At 42.8% G+C, this 18,495-nt stretch overlaps 1 protein-coding gene across 1 annotated transcript in view; it reads right to left on the bottom strand.

Moving 5' to 3' along the window:
- Positions 1 to 6,872: 6,872 nt before the first annotated feature.
- Positions 6,873 to 18,495, bottom strand: part of ZC3HAV1 (zinc finger CCCH-type containing, antiviral 1) — a 55,530-nt gene continuing 43,907 nt past the window's right edge. Inside the window, 4 exon segments of the mRNA XM_032305563.1 lie at positions 6,873 to 7,250; positions 16,693 to 16,826; positions 17,271 to 17,401; positions 18,135 to 18,216. Of these exon segments, the coding sequence (XP_032161454.1) occupies positions 6,985 to 7,250; positions 16,693 to 16,826; positions 17,271 to 17,401; positions 18,135 to 18,216 (613 nt within the window). The 3' untranslated portion in view covers positions 6,873 to 6,984.

Here is an 18,495-nt window from a genome sequence, read left to right as displayed (position 1 = left end):
TTATGTAAAGAAGCTAAAGAGGAAGGCGACTGACTGGCCAGGTGCTAGAAGATCTTCTCTGCCAGGCTTAGAAATTTGAGCTTATGTGCTGAAGACGCTGGGAAACCATTGAAGGAATTTCAGATGGCAGTGGAAGGATCCCTCTGCCCAGAATGTTCCCCCCTGCTCTAGATGTCTCCCTTCTGTCTTTCATCTCTGAGCATAAATGTCTTCTCTTCAGCAAGACTTTTCTGGGCCTCCCAATGAGAGTAGTTCCCTAGTCTTTACATGGATTAGCACTGACAGTTTCTCTTTTTCTTTATTTCTATATTGTAGAATTCAAGCAGTAAAAGCAGGAACCTGGTTTGTCTTGTTCATTGATTGCTCTGTCCCCAGATTTACAAAACAGTGCTTGGCCATACTTAGCAGAGGTGTTTTAAAAAGATTGATGACTATGAGAAGAATGAGCTATGAGCTATGAGAAGAATGGATTTCTAGAAAAGCAAGACAACAGAAGAGGATTTGAGGGACTATAACCTCTTTTTATGGTGTCCGGTCTGCACTGGACAATTCAAGGTAAGATCCCCGGTAGGCAGTTATGTATATAGATGTAGAGCCGACAAAAGATGAAGGGAATAGACATCAAATTATTCGGTAATTGAAGCTGTGAGAGTTCCTAAGCACACCCAGCAAAATGGAGAGTGCGTAAAGCAAATGTGAGACAACAGAACCTTGAAAAAGGGGAGGAAGAGAAAAACCAGAAAACCAGAGGTAGCTCGTAATGCTGTGCCTAAGTCTTGTGACACTCAGCATTTGCACCTGGATTTTCTGCTCTAAGTTCTTTCTCCCCACTGAAGGTGCAAGCTTGCCAGCAATTGAGGGAGGCTGGAATTACCAAGGTATTTACATTCCAGAAGAGTCCTTGACTAGTGATGTTCAGGAATTAGTGGTGTGGCAGCCCACTCAGACCCCCAGAGTTAGTATGAAGATTAAACTAAAGACATTTGAGATTCAGCAAAAGCAGGAAGAAGCTCTCTTAGAACTTCCCTTATTTCAGTGAAAAGCAGAAAGTTCTGGAAGTGAGGCGGCCATAGATCTTCTCTCTGGGGCAGTATTATGGTCATGAAGAAAAAAATAAAATGGAGATCACTGGCACTTGCATAAACAAACATGATCACAAACTTCCGTATCTTGTTCTTTCCTCCAGAAACCCATTTGCTTTTCCCAGAGAAGCCTTTTCTCCCCCTTCCTCTCCCCTATTAATATAAATATGTAAACCCCTTTCTTTAACCATTTAGGGAGACACTTCATTTCCAGATGCATGTGATGAACTTAGAGGGTTTTCTTTTTTCTCCTACTAATCTGTTGTTTGTTAAATTTGCACTCCAGAAACTGAACCTAAAAGAATAAAGGAAGAGTTTCTCCTCCCAGATAGAGGCTCAACATCCCAGGGCATTATTTCTCAGGCAGAACAACTTCAAGGTTGTTCCATAGTCTCCCGGAGGTCCTTCAGTGGCATTGAGACAGCTATAACCCTCTCATTAACAAGCCCTCTGTTGCCTTCCTTTCCCTGTCTCACTCCCCACTTCTCTACCTGTGTTTCCTGGAACCACCTCCCAAATAAACTGCTTGCATTCGATCCTTTTCTGTTTGCTTCTAAGGGAAGCCAGCCTAAGACATAAACCTGTAAAGAGAGGGTAGAGAAAAATCAGAGTTATTCATGGACAGAGGAGAAACTTTCAAGGTGAAGACGGTCAGCATTATAAAATGCTATATGGGAAGTTGCCCTACAAGGGTGTTGATAAATTAGGCAAGTTTATTTTGGAGGTATAATGAGAAAAGGCAGATTTCTGTAGGCTAAGAGCAAAAAAGAATAGAAAAGTCCAGCTTTTTAAAATAAGTTATCTGGGGGCATCTGGGGGGCTCAGTGGGTTAAAGCCTCTGCCTTCGGCTCAGGTCATGATCTCAGAGTCCTGGGATCGAGCCCCACATCGGGCTCTCTGCTCATCGGGGAGCCTGCTTCCCTTCCTCTCTCTACCTGCCTCTCTGCCTACTTGTGATCTCTGTCAAATAAATAAAATCTTTTTAAAAAATCTTTAAAATAAGTTATCTGAAAAGGTAAGGTAGTGATAAAATAATGATTAAAAGAAGACGTAAGATTGAAAGCGGTGTTTTATTATAGGAGGGGCAAGCACAGTTACATGCCAAGTGAACAAAGCCAGTAAGAAGGGAGAGTTGAAAATCTGGCTGAGGAGAGAGAGAATTCAGTGGGAGATTTTCATAAGGCAACTGGGACAGGATGGGACTCTGGAAGAACAAACCTCAGGAGAAATACCTCTTCCATTTAGACAAGAGGAAAAGAAGTAAGGGTGAGTATATAAAAAGACAGGTTTGTAGGCTTAAGACGAAGTAGAAAAGATCCAATAGCCATCTGTGGTGGTGTTAAGGGAGAACGGGTGAGGCGGCTGGTGGAGGTTTGACCCAGCTGTCTTGTGGGGATGGAGCAATGCGGACGGGGAGGCAAGTGGGCAGGCAGGGAGCTTTGCCAAATTTGAGCACCAGGCATGCACAGTGCTATTAATCCAAACCGCTGATTCTCTCCAAAAGTACTCAATGTTAAAAAATAAATAAATACAAATGAAAATACTCATTTATAGAAAGAGAATTTGATGAACCCTCTGCTAGTTTTGCCAAACGGATGAGACATAAAGTCAGCGGTTCTGGGTGATCGAAAGTTCTTAACTGAAGGAGTGGTCAGGTACAGAATGGCCTCGGGGTAGGTAAGGAAGGAATCGGAGCCCAAAAGGGGCTGATGTGTGTGGAAAAAGCAGATGTAGGAAATGTGAGATCCAAATCCAATGTGTTTTTACCTTCACTTGAATCAAAGTTATGCTGCCATCTAGGGTTCTTCCTCTTTCCACACGAAGCTCTGTGATTCAAAAAGAATGCACGGAGAAGGGCTTTTGAAGGAAGGACTGGTAGGGTCTTTTTAACTTTTATGCTTTAGCCAGGTCCTGTTCCCACTCCTGGGGCCAAAGGAAGAAAGGCATATTCACAGCTTCCAGCTTGCCCTTCTCCAAGCCCCGAGACAGAAGACAGGCTGACCAACCACGGGCTATGCCATCGCCACCACCCTGCTTCTTACCGAGAGCTTTCTGGAATGAAAAAGCCGGAAGGGGCAAGCACATCTTCTAGCCCCCACTGAATAAATTATTGTCTGCCGCTGATTTCCTTTTTGGAGATACCTAGAGATAAATACAGTCCATCCAGACAGCAGGGTAAAGTTAATGTTTCTCTTTATTGATAGTCTCAAATTACACTTGAAGAAGAAATACAAATCAAGGGCTGGAATGTAAACATCTGAGCTTACTTTAGTTAACACAGTGTATCCAAGGGATTCACATGTCAAACACACAGCCAAGTATCAGGTATGGTACAGTGAAGACAACGGGTTTACGGGTTGACTCAGCCCTCAAGGAGCTTACATTCTAATGCAGAAAGCAGACAGCCACAAGTTGGGCAGATGCTACACATGAACCAAGGTAGGCACACACACTTTTAAAAACTGGGGGCTTGGAAAGCAAGAATCTTATCTACTACTCCACAGAAAGACTCCTTACGGAGGTAAAAGTAAGCACATCTGAGGATTCTAGACATTAACTAAGTCAGTGGTTCTCACTGTAGTATTTTGGAAATGGATGCGTTGTTGGCTTCATCATCGGCGGGCACTATTCCTGGCCACTGAGTGGAGGCAGCCAGGGAGAACGGCTGTGCTACAGTGGATGGATTAGTCCCACACAACGAAGACTTATTCTGTACTCTATTCACCTCTTTAATGTCCCGCCGGACATTTATGTAGGACCTACGGCTCGCCAGAGGGAATCCCATTCATTTTTCCCTTGTAGACAATCTATTATCCTTATACCATGAAGGGAACTGTGCTCTTTCCCTAACCACATACAGAGAAGGTCTGTGGTCTGTTATGACTCGCCCTAACACTGATTCCCATCCCAGAGTCACCCACACCTCTCATCTGTCATTTTCCTGTACTTCTTTATCAGAAGTAGCCTCCTAACGACTCTGAAATTCAAAGCTATTCACTGTAAGTAGGAGTAGATACCTATTTCCTGATGTCGTATAGATAGCATAATCATGCCTGAGCATTTACATACAGAAACTCCTTGTATTTTAATTAGAAATGTCTTTCCTTTTGTGTCTCCATTATAACACAGCTGGGGTGTTTAATAGGTTTTTAAAGACATTCACGTGTGTAAGGAGACTGTATCACCTTGGAGTCCTCTCAGACCAACAAACGGGATGTGACAAAATGTGATTGCCCTGGAAAGGGTGAACAGATCTGATGGGGGCTATGTTGCCCTATACCTGGAGGAAGGAGAGGGTGCTATTGGCACTTAGTACAGGAGAGCCAGGTATGCCAAGTACCTTGAAATATACTGGACAGTTCTTCACAATAAAAAATTATTCTGCACCCTACACGAATTTTGAATGTCTCGCTAGACATTCTTGTATGACCTACAGCTCGTCTGCAAAAAATAGACTATTTCCTCATTTTCTCCATGTCGACAGTTTATAGATTTCCTTGTATAGTATCTTTATTTCAATGAGGGCTATTTCGATATATCTCTTATAAATACTATCATATGCAAATAAGTTATGCATCACTAGTTTTTTCCCTAAGGTCCACTCCTATCCCTGCTTTTTCATTTTCCTATACTTTGTATAAAGTCAATCTTGATCTTCTGCCTTCTTGTAAATTTGCCCATTATGAGTAGATATCTGTAAACATCTGATTACTTAAATCTTCTAATATAGTCGTGCCCAAGTAATGTACCTTTTATTTTCCTTTTATGATAATGCTAATTTTAATTAATTTTAAATTTATATCTGAAATTATGTGTAGGTAGAGTATATTACCACTGGATTACACTTTGAGGATAATAAAGCAGATGTTACAATGTATGTGTAAAAAAAAAAAGGGCAGGCATGTTCATTGAGAACCACTGAGCTAGGGGAAAACGTGTACCAAAGAACTAAAAGTAAGCCAGAGTGGCTTAGGTAGAAGATAAGAAATGACAGAGGGCAAGGAACAGAGAAATCATATGGGGCCATAATAATGATTTTGATCTTTATTCTAAAGGCATGGTCAAATTTGTGTTTTTAAAGATTATTATGTAAAAAATATTAAAATATGACCATTCTTACTGCTAAGTAAAGAACTCAGAAGGGGACAACGAAATATTTGAGAGAGAAAATAAGATTTGGGAATAGCTTGGGAGAAGGAGAGGAAGAAGTCAAGGATGACTTCTGGTACAGAACACTCCGGAAGAAGGTGATTTGTTTAAAGGAGGCAGATTGAGAATTCCATTCGGGACATGTTGCTTTATGGGTGTCTGTGAAATATCCAACCAGAGATGTCTAATGCGTGGTCAGAGTTGGACAATTTGCATCTCTGAAAACGTGAGAACCAAGATCAGGAAATAAAAACTGCAAAACAGAAGTACCATTTGAAAAAAAAAAAAAAAAACAAATGAGCGTACCTATTTGTGACAAGCCTCCCAGAAAATAATCCTGCCCTAAAAAATTTCTATGCATTTGTTACTTGTGGAGTACTTTAAACCAAGGGGTTGTGGATCTACCACACTGTAGACTGTACTGATTGTACAACCTACAGTACAGATTGTACCGATTACTACCTGACTAATATAAAATTACCTCTAATGCTAATTAACTTTTATAACATGTCTGCTGGCAGGAGATGAACAGAAAATTTTGGTAAACGGTATAGAATGTGGAAAAGAAAAACTGAAAGGAAAAATCTATTTCCTAAGAAGGAAAGAAATCTTGGTCCAGGAACCTCAACTGCTTTAAAAACTGATTGTACTTCAATTCCATACAATCCGTGATATTTAGTAAAAAAGAAGCCCCTTACAAGTGTACCTGTTTGAGGCATTGTTCTCTCTGTTCGGATTACATGATCACCGGAAAACATATCTCGCCTCCTTAAGGGGCCCATCCTTCAGTAGGGATGGCCTGGCTCCTAATTCTACGGTGAGCCTCACCCACAACAGCGAACGACTACAAGAGCACTCAGGTTTATCAGTCATACTTCTGTGAGTTTGGTTACTGCAACTCAGACCCCCCACAATACAGACATTTCATCAAAGTCCAATCTGAAAACCTTCTCTATAATCATATACTAGAATATAAATATCTACTCTGTTATAATTATATAAAGAACCCACATGGGCAATGAACTCCAGCTGGCTGCTTCTCTCTGAGCCCCCCTTTGTGGCTCCTTTCATTGCATTCCAGAGAACCAACGTGGATGGAGCCCCTAAATGAACGAAGAAATGTGTGCCCCAACTCGGTTTTCTTTCAACATAACCAAAACCAAACCATGCCCTACAGTAAACGAAGAGGAGCTGGGAGAGAAACTTGTTAACAGACGTTTTAGAAATCATCTTTCCCAGTTATACCTTAAGACAGTGGTTCCCAAACTCTAGGACACATTCGAATCCTTGGGATTTTAAAAAATACCACTGCCCGAGCTCTCACACCAGAAACAGTGATTTAGTTGGCATGGGGTACGATCTGAACACTGGACTTGTTAAAAAGCTTCCCAGACAGTTCAAATGTGGAGCAAAGTTTGGGAACCACTGATCTAAGGCATTTGATAACTAGACGAGAAATGTAAAAATGTTACAATCTGGGGCAATCTGGCTCTGTAGGCGAACAGAAGGGTGATGCCCTTCTTTTCTTTTTTTTTTTAAAGATTTTATTTATTTGAGAGAGAGACAGAGAGAGAACATGAGCGAGGAGAAGGTCAGAGAGAGAAGCGGACTCCCCGTGGAGCTGGGAGCCCTATGCAGGACTCGATCCCAGGACTCCGGGATCATGACCTGAGCCGAAGGCAGTCGTCCAACCAACTGAGCCACCCAGGTGTCCCGGGTGATGCCCTTCTTTATGACACTGTATTCTTCACTCCTAACTAATCACGCAGCTTTTGTCTAGTTCAGTATATTCGATCACATATTCTGGGTAAATCTGATCTTTATCGAAGATAACAAAAACGGAGGGATTCGACCTTATATCCACATAGCTGTTATATGGCGGTGGGGGAGGGCTAATGCTTCCCATCTCTCCTTGAGTAAAATCTCCAACCAGGACTCGAGCTACGAACATAACGATGTTTTTGGTATCACACTGGCAATTTTTATGGGCATGGATGGCATCTTTTGTGAAGTAAATGCCTAGAAACAATCAGAAAAAGAGAAAGGGTAAAGAATTATTATGAAAGAAGGCATGTAGTTTGTAAGATTATTTATGTAACATCAGATGATAGGCGTTCCCTAAGCATGTGTCAGCAACACCTTATTGATGATACTTATCAACTTTCCTTTGTACCAAAAAAAATGTTTATGATGCAAGTAAATCTGAATCCACTATATAACCCTACTGAAACAACAGGCATGCCTCTGTGCAGCGGCTCCCAGGGATGGTGTGAGCAGCCCAACTCGTGCAAATCATGCAGGTTGAGCTGATTTGGAACTTGTTGGACCAAAGATCCTTCAGCAGAGGCCGTTTTCTGTTGTGTACATTTTAAGGAACAAAGGTCATTTACTACTGATGGGAAGGTCTCAAAATGTGAAAGAGGGAAGCACAGCATGGGCCAGCAATGGACCCTGCAGACCTTTCCAAAACAGTTGATCTATCGTCCACAACCTTAGAACAACCTCTGTATCACTGAGGTCTCTCGCTCTCTTTTTACACTGTGTTTATTTATTTGAGAGGAAGAGAGTACACGCGCATGCGTGTGTGCAGCGGGGGGAGGGGCAGAAGAAGGGTGAGCATCCCGAGCAGGACTCCTCTCTCAGCACTGAGCCCAGGCAGGGCCCCATCTCACAACCCCGAGATCATGACCTGAGCTTAAATCAAGAGACTGAGGCTTCACGGACTGAGCCATCCACGTGCCCCTGCATCACTGAGGTTTCTGTACTCAATCGATCAACAACGATCTCTTGACAAACTGAAATTTCCTATTTTAATTTTTGTCATTGCCAGATGCTTCTCTCTCTCTGAGATTTATTTATTTGAGGGCACCTGGGTGGCTCAGTTGGTTAAGCAGCTGCCTTTGGCTCAGGTCATGATCCCAGGGTCCTGGGATCAAGCCACCCATAGGGGTCCCTGCTCCCTGGGGAGCCTGCTTCTCCCTCTGCCTGCTGCTCTGCCTACTTGTGCTCTCTGTCAAATAAATAAATAAAATCTTTAAAAAAGAAAAAGACTGATTTATTTGAGAGAGACAGCGTGGGGGGTGGAGGGTGTGAGCAGAGGGGAAGGGGAGAAGCAGACTCCCCGCTGAACAGGGAGCCTGACACCAGGCTTCATCCTAGGACCCTGAGCTCATGACCCGAGCTGAAATTAGCTGCTTAACAGACTGAGCTGCCCAGACACCCCATATTTCTCTGTCTTTTTGAAAGAAATGTGGAGATACCTGGGATGCTTGATCAGTTAGGCATCTGATTCTTGATTTCGGCTCAAGTCATAATCTCAGGCTCAAAATTTGAGCCTGCTCAACAGGGCTCCCTGCTCAACAGGGGAGTCTGCTTGAGATCCTTTCTCCTTCTCCCTCTGCCCTTACCCCCACTGCTCGTGCTAAATAAAATCTTTTTAAAAATTAAAAAAATAGGGGGGGCGCCTGGGTGGCTCAGTGGGTTAAGCCGCAGCCTTGGGCTCGGGTCGTGATCTCGGGGTCCTGGGATCGAGTCCCGCATCGGGCTCTCTGCTCTGCGGGGAGCATGCTTCCCTCTCTCTCTCTGCCTGCCTCTCTGTCTACTTGTGATCTCTCTCTGTCAAATAAATAAATAGAATCTTAAAAAAAAAAAAAAAGTCTCTAAAAAAAAAAATTAAAAAACAGGGGCGCCTAGGTGGCTCAGTGGGTTAAAGCCTCTGCCTTTGGCTCAGGTCATGATCTCAGGGTCCTGGAATTGAGCCCCGCGTCGGGCTCTCTGCTCATTGTGGAGCCTGCTTCCTCCTCTCTCTCTGCCTGCCTCTCTGTCTACTTGTGATCTGTCTCTCTGTCAAATAAATAAATAAAATCTTTTAAAAAATAATAAATAAAATTAAAATTAAATAAAAGAAATGCATATATATTTGTGAATTCTGATTTTCTATGCAAAAGTTAATTAGTAAAATGAATTTATTTTATTTATGGTAACAAGTGCTTAATATTTTTTCATTTACCTTATTTTTTTTTATTACTGATTTTCTAAAAAAATAATTTAGATGTTTGAATTCCAGAACTACTGCTTATCCCGAAGAGGTCAGATACTGGATATTCTGGGTAAATGACGTTCAACTCTATTTGGAATAAGAAACAAAAGTCCAGGGGCGCCTGGGTGGCTCAGTGGTTTAGCCTCTGCCTTCAGCTCAGGTCATGATCCCAGCATCCTGGGATCAAGCCCCACATTGGGCTCTCTGCTCAGCAGGGAGCCTGCTTCCTCCTCTCTCTGCCTGCCTCTCTGCCTACTTGTGATCGCTATCTGTCAAATAAATAAATAAAATCTTTAAAAAAAAAAAAAAAAGAAAGAAAGAAACGAAAGTCCACTACACTGACCTGCCATTTCCTGACCTGCTGTCCCTCCCAAACACTGACTTGGTGGGGCTTCTCACCTGTTTCCAGGCATTTACATACATATATAACACATTTACTCTGATACGGTTTAATGTCCTTTTATTTGTTCATTAGTAGGATTATACTGTATGAACTGTTCTGCAATTTTTTAACACTCTAGTCCTAGAAATTTCACTGTCACCCCATTTAACCCCACCTCATTCTTTTTAGTGGCTGCGCAGGATTCCATTGTATGGATGTATTGTAATTTAACTCTTGTATTGATTAACATGTAGGTTATTTTCAATTTTTTGCCATTACCAAGAACACTTCTAAATAAATGCTTGACATCCTAGTAAATATGCCTTTGAGAGCCTGTGTAAGTATTTCCATGAACAGACTAGAAAACTGTAGCAGCTGAGTCAAAGGACCTGGGCGTATTACACTTCGACAAATTATTACAAACTGCCTTCCAGAAGCAGTCCAAAAATCTTACCAGCGATAGAGAAACTCCCATTGCTCCAAACCTTGCCAACATTGGGTATCAACTATCCTTTTAATTTTTGTCAATACAAAGCACCAAAAAAAAAATCTGATTATAATATGCATTTCCCTTAATACTAGTGACATGAAGCATCTTTTCATAGGCTTATTGGCATACTTAATATGCTCTTTCTTGGAACAGCTTGTCTACATTTTTCTCCTGTTGTACTTTTGTCTTTTTTTTTTTTTAACTGATGTGTGACCAAAACAAGCTTATATTTCAAAGACAGTGACCATATGGACCTTTTTCTAATCTTACAAAGTAGGCCAGTAGACAATTGGAAAATGACCAAGGACACAAATGACAATCATCATCCCACAATTCCATTGCGCCACCTACTCTACCTCTGTCACTGCCAACAACCCTCCTCCCCAGCCAGTTTCAGCTCCTGTTTTACCAGACGACCTACTACAGATATATTCTATACCACTCTGCTATCCCCTGATTACAGAGGCTGTGCCTTCTTTATTTCACTGTTATTCAAAGATTTTATTTATTGGGGTACCTGGGTGGCTCAGGGGGCTAAGCCTCTGCCTTCGGCTCAGGTCATGATCTCAGGGTCCTGGGATCGAGCCTCACATCAGGCTCTCTGCTCAGCGGGGAACCTGCATCCCCCTCTCTCTCTGCCTGCCTCTCTGCCTACTTGTGATATCTCTCTCTCTCTCTCTGTCAAATAAATAAAGAATATTTAAAAAAAAAGATTTTATTAATTTATCTGAAAGAGAGAGAAAGCACAAGTGGGGGGAGGGACAGAAAGCGAGGGAGAGGTAGAAGCTGACTTCCCACTGAGCAGGGGGCCTGACTCAAGGCTTGATCCTGGAACCTGAAGATCACGGCCTGAGCTGAAGTCAGACACTTCACCAACTGAACCACCCAGGAGCCCCTGTACCTTCTTTATTTTTATTCTCTCTCTTTTGATGGATACCCTCCACAAACTCTGTATCACATTACCTGGCTCTGTGCATCATAGTATAGTCACAAGTCATTTCTTGGTGTCTGCAAAGAGCCATTCCTCATATGTCAGTTTCTGGAACTTCTGAACAACTTAGGCTGTTTTGTAAGAAAACCTTTCTAACACACATACATTTCTCTGATGTAAAAAGCAGAACAAGTCATTTTGCCCTTTTTTGTCCTGATGCATCAGATGCAGATATTAATTCTGATATATGGTGTTACATTATAGGGACGCCCTGTTGAGTTACTAAGGGGGATGGAGCCATTTACTCCTATACTGATGGTCTATGCACAGCACGGAAGAAAAATGTTATGTTTGTGTCTTGCAGATCATTCCCCCTCTTGTTTTCCACCTAAAACTGCTAATTTTCTTCTCGCTGCCTGCCTCTAGTGTCTCTTTACTCCCACTCCACACTTGCTGGGCTGAGGGGAAAAAAAAAAACCCGCTGTTTTGAAATAAGACTAAATGTTTCTGAGAAGCTCCCAAGAAAAAACATACACAATCTTCAATACAGGAATTTTAAGAAAACAACGTAGGCTACTCATAACACAGTTGTTCACTCTTTCCAATTCCAAGTTGTCTTTCAGAAAGCGAATCTTTCCAGACAAGTGAACTCCACTTACGCATGTAAAAGGTGTCAAATAAATAGTATGGAGTTACTGGTAAAGATATATTTGACTTAAAGCAAATGGAATAAAGTCAACAGACAAAAATTCCATCCATATTTCTCTTGAGTGTGCATTTTTTTGGTTGAGTGTGCATTTTTATTGCTTGACAAAGCCGTAAAAACCTATTTGCAACATTCAGAGATAGTTGTACCTATTTTAACGGCACTGAGTTACTTTTGTTATTTCTTAATTAGTTGTTTCTGTTTTCTAATTAAGTCTCAGTACTGATTTGATTACTCAGCTATTTTTTTTTTCAAGATTTATTTATTTTGGAGAGAGAGGTGAGCACACACAAGCAGGGGATGGTAGGGGGGAGAGAGAGAACCTCAAGCAGCCTCCACACTCAGAGAGACCCAGACCTGGGGCTTGATCTCACGACCCTGAGTTAGTTGAAGTCTAGGGCTGGGACACTTAACCGACTGAGCCACCCAGGTGCCCCCAGGTTGGTTGGTTTGTTGTTTGTTTTAAGTAAGTTCCATGCCTAATGTGGGGCTTGAGCTCACGGGCGCCCAGAGATTAGGAGTTGCACGCTCTACTGCCTGAGGCAGCCAGGCACCCCTAATCAGCTATTTTTGCTTATCAGTAGTAACCAAATGAAAGATAAGTGAAGCCAATGACAACATACATATATAGTTACATTTATACGGTTACTCTAGGCCTTTGGAGGGTATCTTTATCATTTCCCATTCAGAAAAGAGTAACTATTACCATAAAGAACTGATATTTAAAATGGATCATCAGGTGTTTTTTTTTTAATTTTAATTTTTTATTATTTATTTTTATCATCAAGTGTTCTTAAAAATCACTTTTATATAATCTAGAATCTACATTTGCTTAAGTGAGCCAACCTGAAGAGCCAACCTTATAGCCCACTCTCCTAAAACCTCTTATGAGTGACAGATTCCCTGAACCCCAACATCCTCTTTATCCCTTCATCCTTCTCCTTGGATCTAGGCCGCCCTCACTTCTGGCCTGAACTCTTCTTCTTCTTTTTTTTCTTTTTTTTTTTATTCAAGATTTATTTATTTATTTGGGGGGCAGTGAGCAGAGGGAGGACAGAGTCTTATGCAGACTGTACCCTGAGCGCAGAGCCCGAGGTGGACTTCGACCTCAGAACCCTGAGATCAGGAGCTGAGCTGACCTCCACCAAGAGTCAGCTGCTTCACCAGCTGAGCCATTCAGGCACCCGATGGCCTGGACTCTGGAAATGACCTCCCTACCTACTCTCTCCCCCTATAGGCTTGACCCTGCCTATCCTTTCTTATGTGTAGCCCGAGTCCTGGTACTTCCTTCTCAAAGTCCCTGGTGGTTTGTGATTGCCCTCTGGATTAATTCCCTCCCCTTCGCATGGCCTGCGAGGTGTGTCAGGATTGGATCTTGACCTCCAGCTCCAAACTTCTCCTTTGTCATTCCTACCAGACTTTAAATGCCCTGTGCTGTCTACAGCCCTCCTGGCCTTTGTCAATTTTCAGCCTTCATAAACACTATTCTCCCAACTGTTTTGGTTTGGTTTGGTTTTTGCCTAGACTTCACAATATGCTATCTTCCTATAATCTATTTTATTCATTTTTTTCATTTATTTAGTATAATTGACTTAATGGGATAATATCATGCTTTTTTTTTTTCTTTTTACAATTCTTTATATTATCACCATCTTTTATTTTAGCCAGATATATTCTTTGCCTCAGAGAGAGTAAGAACCACTGGAGGTTTCTTAAGGAAAAAGAAAGAATCATAGTCAGCTTTTGATGACCAAAAAAGGATCTGGATACATACTGCAGAAAATGGGTTTTGTTAACTAGAAAGAACTCTGAATAAGACCAGGGAAAGGGACCTTGTTCTAGGCTGGGAGTCCAAAAGGGTCAAGTTGGCTCTAACTGGGTTACTCAGGCATCCAGGCTCTAGCTTGCTGGGCCTGTCAGGGATGACGGACAGGAGTCCAGTGGCTGGGAACGCATGTGTCCCATTTTAGGGCTAGAATACCACCATTCCAATTCTCCGTAGATTCTTTTTGGTTTTCTACGTAGACACTCATATTATCAAAAATAACATTTTTGGTTTCTTTCTTTCCAACCACTGGGCAGTCCCTGGATTGCAGAATCTCGGCAGATTTTATAGCTGTCCATATCTGCAGCACCCTAGATCCCAAATATGTTCTGAGGCCTTATATGCCCCCCATCGGGCCTCTAGAATCCAGTCTGTCACCAGGACCCCTCCTTCTTTGCATAGCTCCACCCCCAAACAAGTGCTTCTGTTTCTAATTTCACCTTGCTTCCACTTACTATCCAAATCAGAGTTTTCATCGTCTCCTCTGACTGGGAGGTTGGCTGGCTTTTCCCTAACTACTGTCCTTCTCAGTACAGACTCTGCTCAGGTCTGCTCCGCTTCCCGGCTCTTAGCAAGTCTCCTCCTGACCTGTCTTCCCCTCCAATCCGCCATCTCCCATCACACGCCCTCTTCCCGCCTTCAATTTATCAAAAGTAGCCCAGAGCCCTCCGGTCTTTCCAGGCACATCTTACTCTCCTAATACTCTTCTTAACACAGTCACATAGGCAGAGAACAGCCTAGGGAGAGGTTTCATGGGTTTCTCAGCGGGAAGCAGTATGTCTGAGGTCCGCTGCTTGGCCTCCCTTAGGACAACTGCCTGAACTTTTTTTAAGATAATGGGCACCACGGTTCATACCCGCCTATCTAGCCGGGACTGGTACCATCACGGGTGATGGCAGTGGCAAGCTGGTATGAAAAATAAATACAAACAAAACACCAGGGCGTCTGGGTGGCTCAGTGGGTTAAGCCTCTGCTTTCAGCTCAGGTCATGATCGTAGGGTCCTGGGATTGAGCCCTGCATCGGATGCTCTGCTCAGCAGGGAACATGCTTCCCCTTCTCTCTCTGCCTGCCTCTGTGCCTACTTGTGATCTCTCTCTCCATCAAATAAATAAATAAAATCGTAAAAAAAAAAAAAAAATCCACTTCCTAACTCTGGGTAACAGGAGACAGGCTGAGTAGAAGGATCACCACCTTCTCAAGGGAGGGTGGCATGGGAAAAAGGGGCACAGTTCCCGGACAGACACCTTGCCCGTCCGTGAGAACCGCAGACTGCATCTCTGCCTGTGTTTTCTTGGCTATCAGGAACTCTCTCCTCTTTTATAAAGCTAAAGGAAAAGTGACAGTAAGTAACACTATCAACTATCAAGATTTATTTCAGAGGATACCAGTGCCCCTTCATGTACAAAATAGGAAAAACAGACTATCCGCCCATGCATGTCACTATCAGAACCAATTAGGGCCAAAACTGAAGAAAACGTGTACCATATTTCCATTTTCTTTTTTTTTTTTTTTAAAGATTTTATTTATTTATTTGTCAGAGAGAGAGAGCAAGCGAGCACAGGCAGACAGAATGGCAGGCAGAGGCAGAGAGAGAAGCAGGCTCCCTGCCGAGCAAGGAGCCCCATGTGGGACTCGATCCCAGGATGCTGGGATCATGACCTGAGCTGAAGGCAGCTGTTCAACCAACTGAGCCACCCAGGCGTCCCATCATATTTCCATTTTCTGCAGTAAATTTTCCTTTGAGTTCTAACATAAGAGAGACCTGTTTCACTCAAGGTGGCCATCCTGCTTTCTCCAAACTTTTCTAAGTAAGTTTTTAGTGAGGCATTTTTTTTTTAAGTTTGTTTATTTATTTAACTAGTCTCTGCACCCAACATGGGACTTGAACTCACAACCCTGAGATCAAGAGTCGCATGCTCTTCCAACTGAGCCAGCCAGGTGCCCCTTCATCCATGCATTTAAACTTAATACACATGAAATTCTCATCAAGTCATTCCCCCTTAAGCTCCTTCATTAGCTTCCCATGCTCTCAGGGTCAAGTTTCAACACCTTCCTGTGGCGCCTTGCACCACTTGTTGCTCACTCCCCACAAGGACTCTGCAGTGTAGATGATCCTTCCTGTGCCTTCCCTTGGGAACCGCTCTCCAGCCAGGCTAGGTGTCCACAGAATCTGTTCACTCCCTCTACAGTAGTTGCACATTTGCCATCATTTGATTAATTATGTGAAGTGATTTTAATGGGGGCCATGTCTACTTTGTTCACCACAATATCCCCCCCATATCTAGTGTATAAAAAGCACTCGAAAATATTTTTCGGCTGACTGACTGGCTTTTTGCTTTCCGCAGTGTGTGTGAATTTAATCTTCCTTGTATGAGTTGAGCCCACTTTGAAACTTGATACACTATTTGTTGTTCTCTTAAGATGAGTGATTCGTGGTGTTTGCTTGTTTTGGGAATTACATGGACACTACAACCCAACACCAAAAAACAATCTTATTTAAAAATGAGCGGGGGGGGGGGGGGGCGGCGTCTGGGGGGCTCAGTCAGTTAAGGGTCTGCGTTAAGCTCAGGCCATGATCCCAGGGTCCTGGGATCGAGCCCCACATCATGGGGCTCCCTGCTCAGTGGGAGCCTGCTTCTCTCTCCTATGCCTCTCTCCTCTGCTCACACACTCTCTCTCAAATAAATAAAATCTTAAAAAAAAATAAAAATAAAAAACCATCAGTGGCAATGGCAGGCTACTTGTAGCGGCTTCGCAGGATTGGACTTAAGTCAGACAAGCCACTGGTAAAAGTGAGCAGTAATGGTAGACAATGTAGCCAACAGTTAGAAGAGGTCACAAGCATGTACGAGATGCTTCCATCCTTCTACCTCCCAAAAAACCCAAGACAGGAGCAAGGATACGCTATGGCAATCAAGTCCCATATCAACATACCCCTATAATTTGGGCAGTTAAGGTTAATATGAACTGAATTCTCCAGGCACCCAAAAGCCACACACACTGGTTAGGACGCAACCATGGCTCCCACCTCGTAACAGAGCCTAAGTTAGGACTCTACTGGTTAGGCTTCTCTATGCCAGCACAAACCTTTTCCATATTTGGGTTTGCCAGCTCCATGTAAGAGCCAGTCAAAATTATCCCTGCAGATAGAATCCAGATGGACGCAGTCTGTTGCATAAAACAGGATTTCTTCCTTTCTGTTGTTCATCTTCATTTTTTTCCTAACAGAGGAAATGTGAGACTTAATACCCAGAGCATGCCTCTCTCACTCTAGTTAATGACACTAATCTCAATAAAGTCTAATCGTCTTAAAATGGGATTCCACCCATTTTCAGAACAGAGCTCCTAACATGAATGCCCCAGGTGCAGAAAAGTAAACTTATGAGGGCCTTTAAACGACAGATACATTAAATCAGAGAGTCCTAACACCGAAGCTGCGAGAAGTTCGAGTTTACAACATGAAAAGAACAACCAGACACTGAAGAAACTCTTGACTATAAAATAAACCAGTAAATAGGTTTGGTTTTTTTTTTTTTTCCTTCCCGCCTCCCCCACTCCCGTCCCAGTGAATAGGTTTTAAACCGCAGCACTTAACTAATCCTTTCAAAACTCTGTGTTTAAAAAAAAAAAAAAAGAAAAGAAAACCCCAGAAGGTGGCCACCAACCTTTCAAAAGCACTCAAGAGCTTTGTGCTCTTGATCTTCCTTATCCTTTCGACCTTGAAATTCTTCATGGAAGCTTTAAAATAGGTATCTATCTTGACATATTCCAGAACCCGACAAGGGATATCTGACAGCTAAAAAATTTGAAAAAAATATGTAAAATGGGAAGCAGGAGACATTGAAAGCATGTACATCCACACACGTGACCCCCTACACCATGGAGTGTCCTTGCCAAGCCTCTGATAGCAGGTGGGATAAGCTGGCTTAGGATCTCCACATCTTAGTAATGAACTAGCTGGCCCTGGGCCCATCTATGCAGGCTGACTTAGGGCTAGCTTTATGCTTAGAGGCAAAGGGACACCCCCCTGAAGGTGTCGGATTTACTTGAAGGACCCGGTGAGTTCCTTGCCTAAAGCTAGAGCAAGGCACCCAAGCAGAGAGGCCTGCATCCAAAGCTGGAGCATGACACCCAAGCTAAGTGATCTAGAAAGAGTCCTGCCCCATCCAAGGTAGGTGATGAGGTGAGGCAGTGTGTGGGTCCCACAGAAGCCTGCCTTTGAACTCCAGCTAACAGACAAGGACTTCCAGTGCTCCCATCCATGAAGTGGAGATGACAATGTGTATGTCAGAAGGTTGTTGTAAGGATGTGCGGTAAGAGATGGTGTGTGGCTGGATGGTGAGGTACCCTGTAGAGGGCGGTTGTTCTCTGGGAAGGTAACACCGTTATCACTGGGATGCCACTGAATCTTGACCAGAGTTTTACAGAAACCATCCATCCTTTCATCCAAACAAATATACACATTGACAGCTAAATGCTTTCCCCCTGCCTTTAAACAATTTATACACCAGAAGGTAAAAACCAAGTACCGTATAGCCATCAGATCCAAAGTCCCACTGAGGAAGCAGTGCCGGGGATAAAGGGTCTGACTGTGGCGGCACCAGCTGATAGCTACAAAGAAGAGAAAGAATTCACTTCATTCCCTGTTCCATATGCCCAAGTTCTATCCCCAAAATTCCAGCCAAAAAGCAAGGGTTTCCCAGAGCATTTTTTCTTTGTACTTTATTTGGGGTTATATTCCTGCATATTCCTGGTGTAGATGTACTAGTAATCATGCTTTTAAAAAAAAGTCATTATTCATAATTTGATAAATTAATGTTATTTTCCCACTGACTTAAAATGCAAAGCACTCATTCCTTTTTAGATTTCTGCCCAGCCTTCAGAGAACCT

Source organism: Mustela erminea, chromosome 11 (assembly GCF_009829155.1).
Source record: "Mustela erminea isolate mMusErm1 chromosome 11, mMusErm1.Pri, whole genome shotgun sequence".
In the NCBI taxonomy this organism is placed as follows: domain Eukaryota; kingdom Metazoa; phylum Chordata; class Mammalia; order Carnivora; family Mustelidae; genus Mustela; species Mustela erminea.
This window is presented reverse-complemented; position numbering and strand designations above follow the sequence as displayed.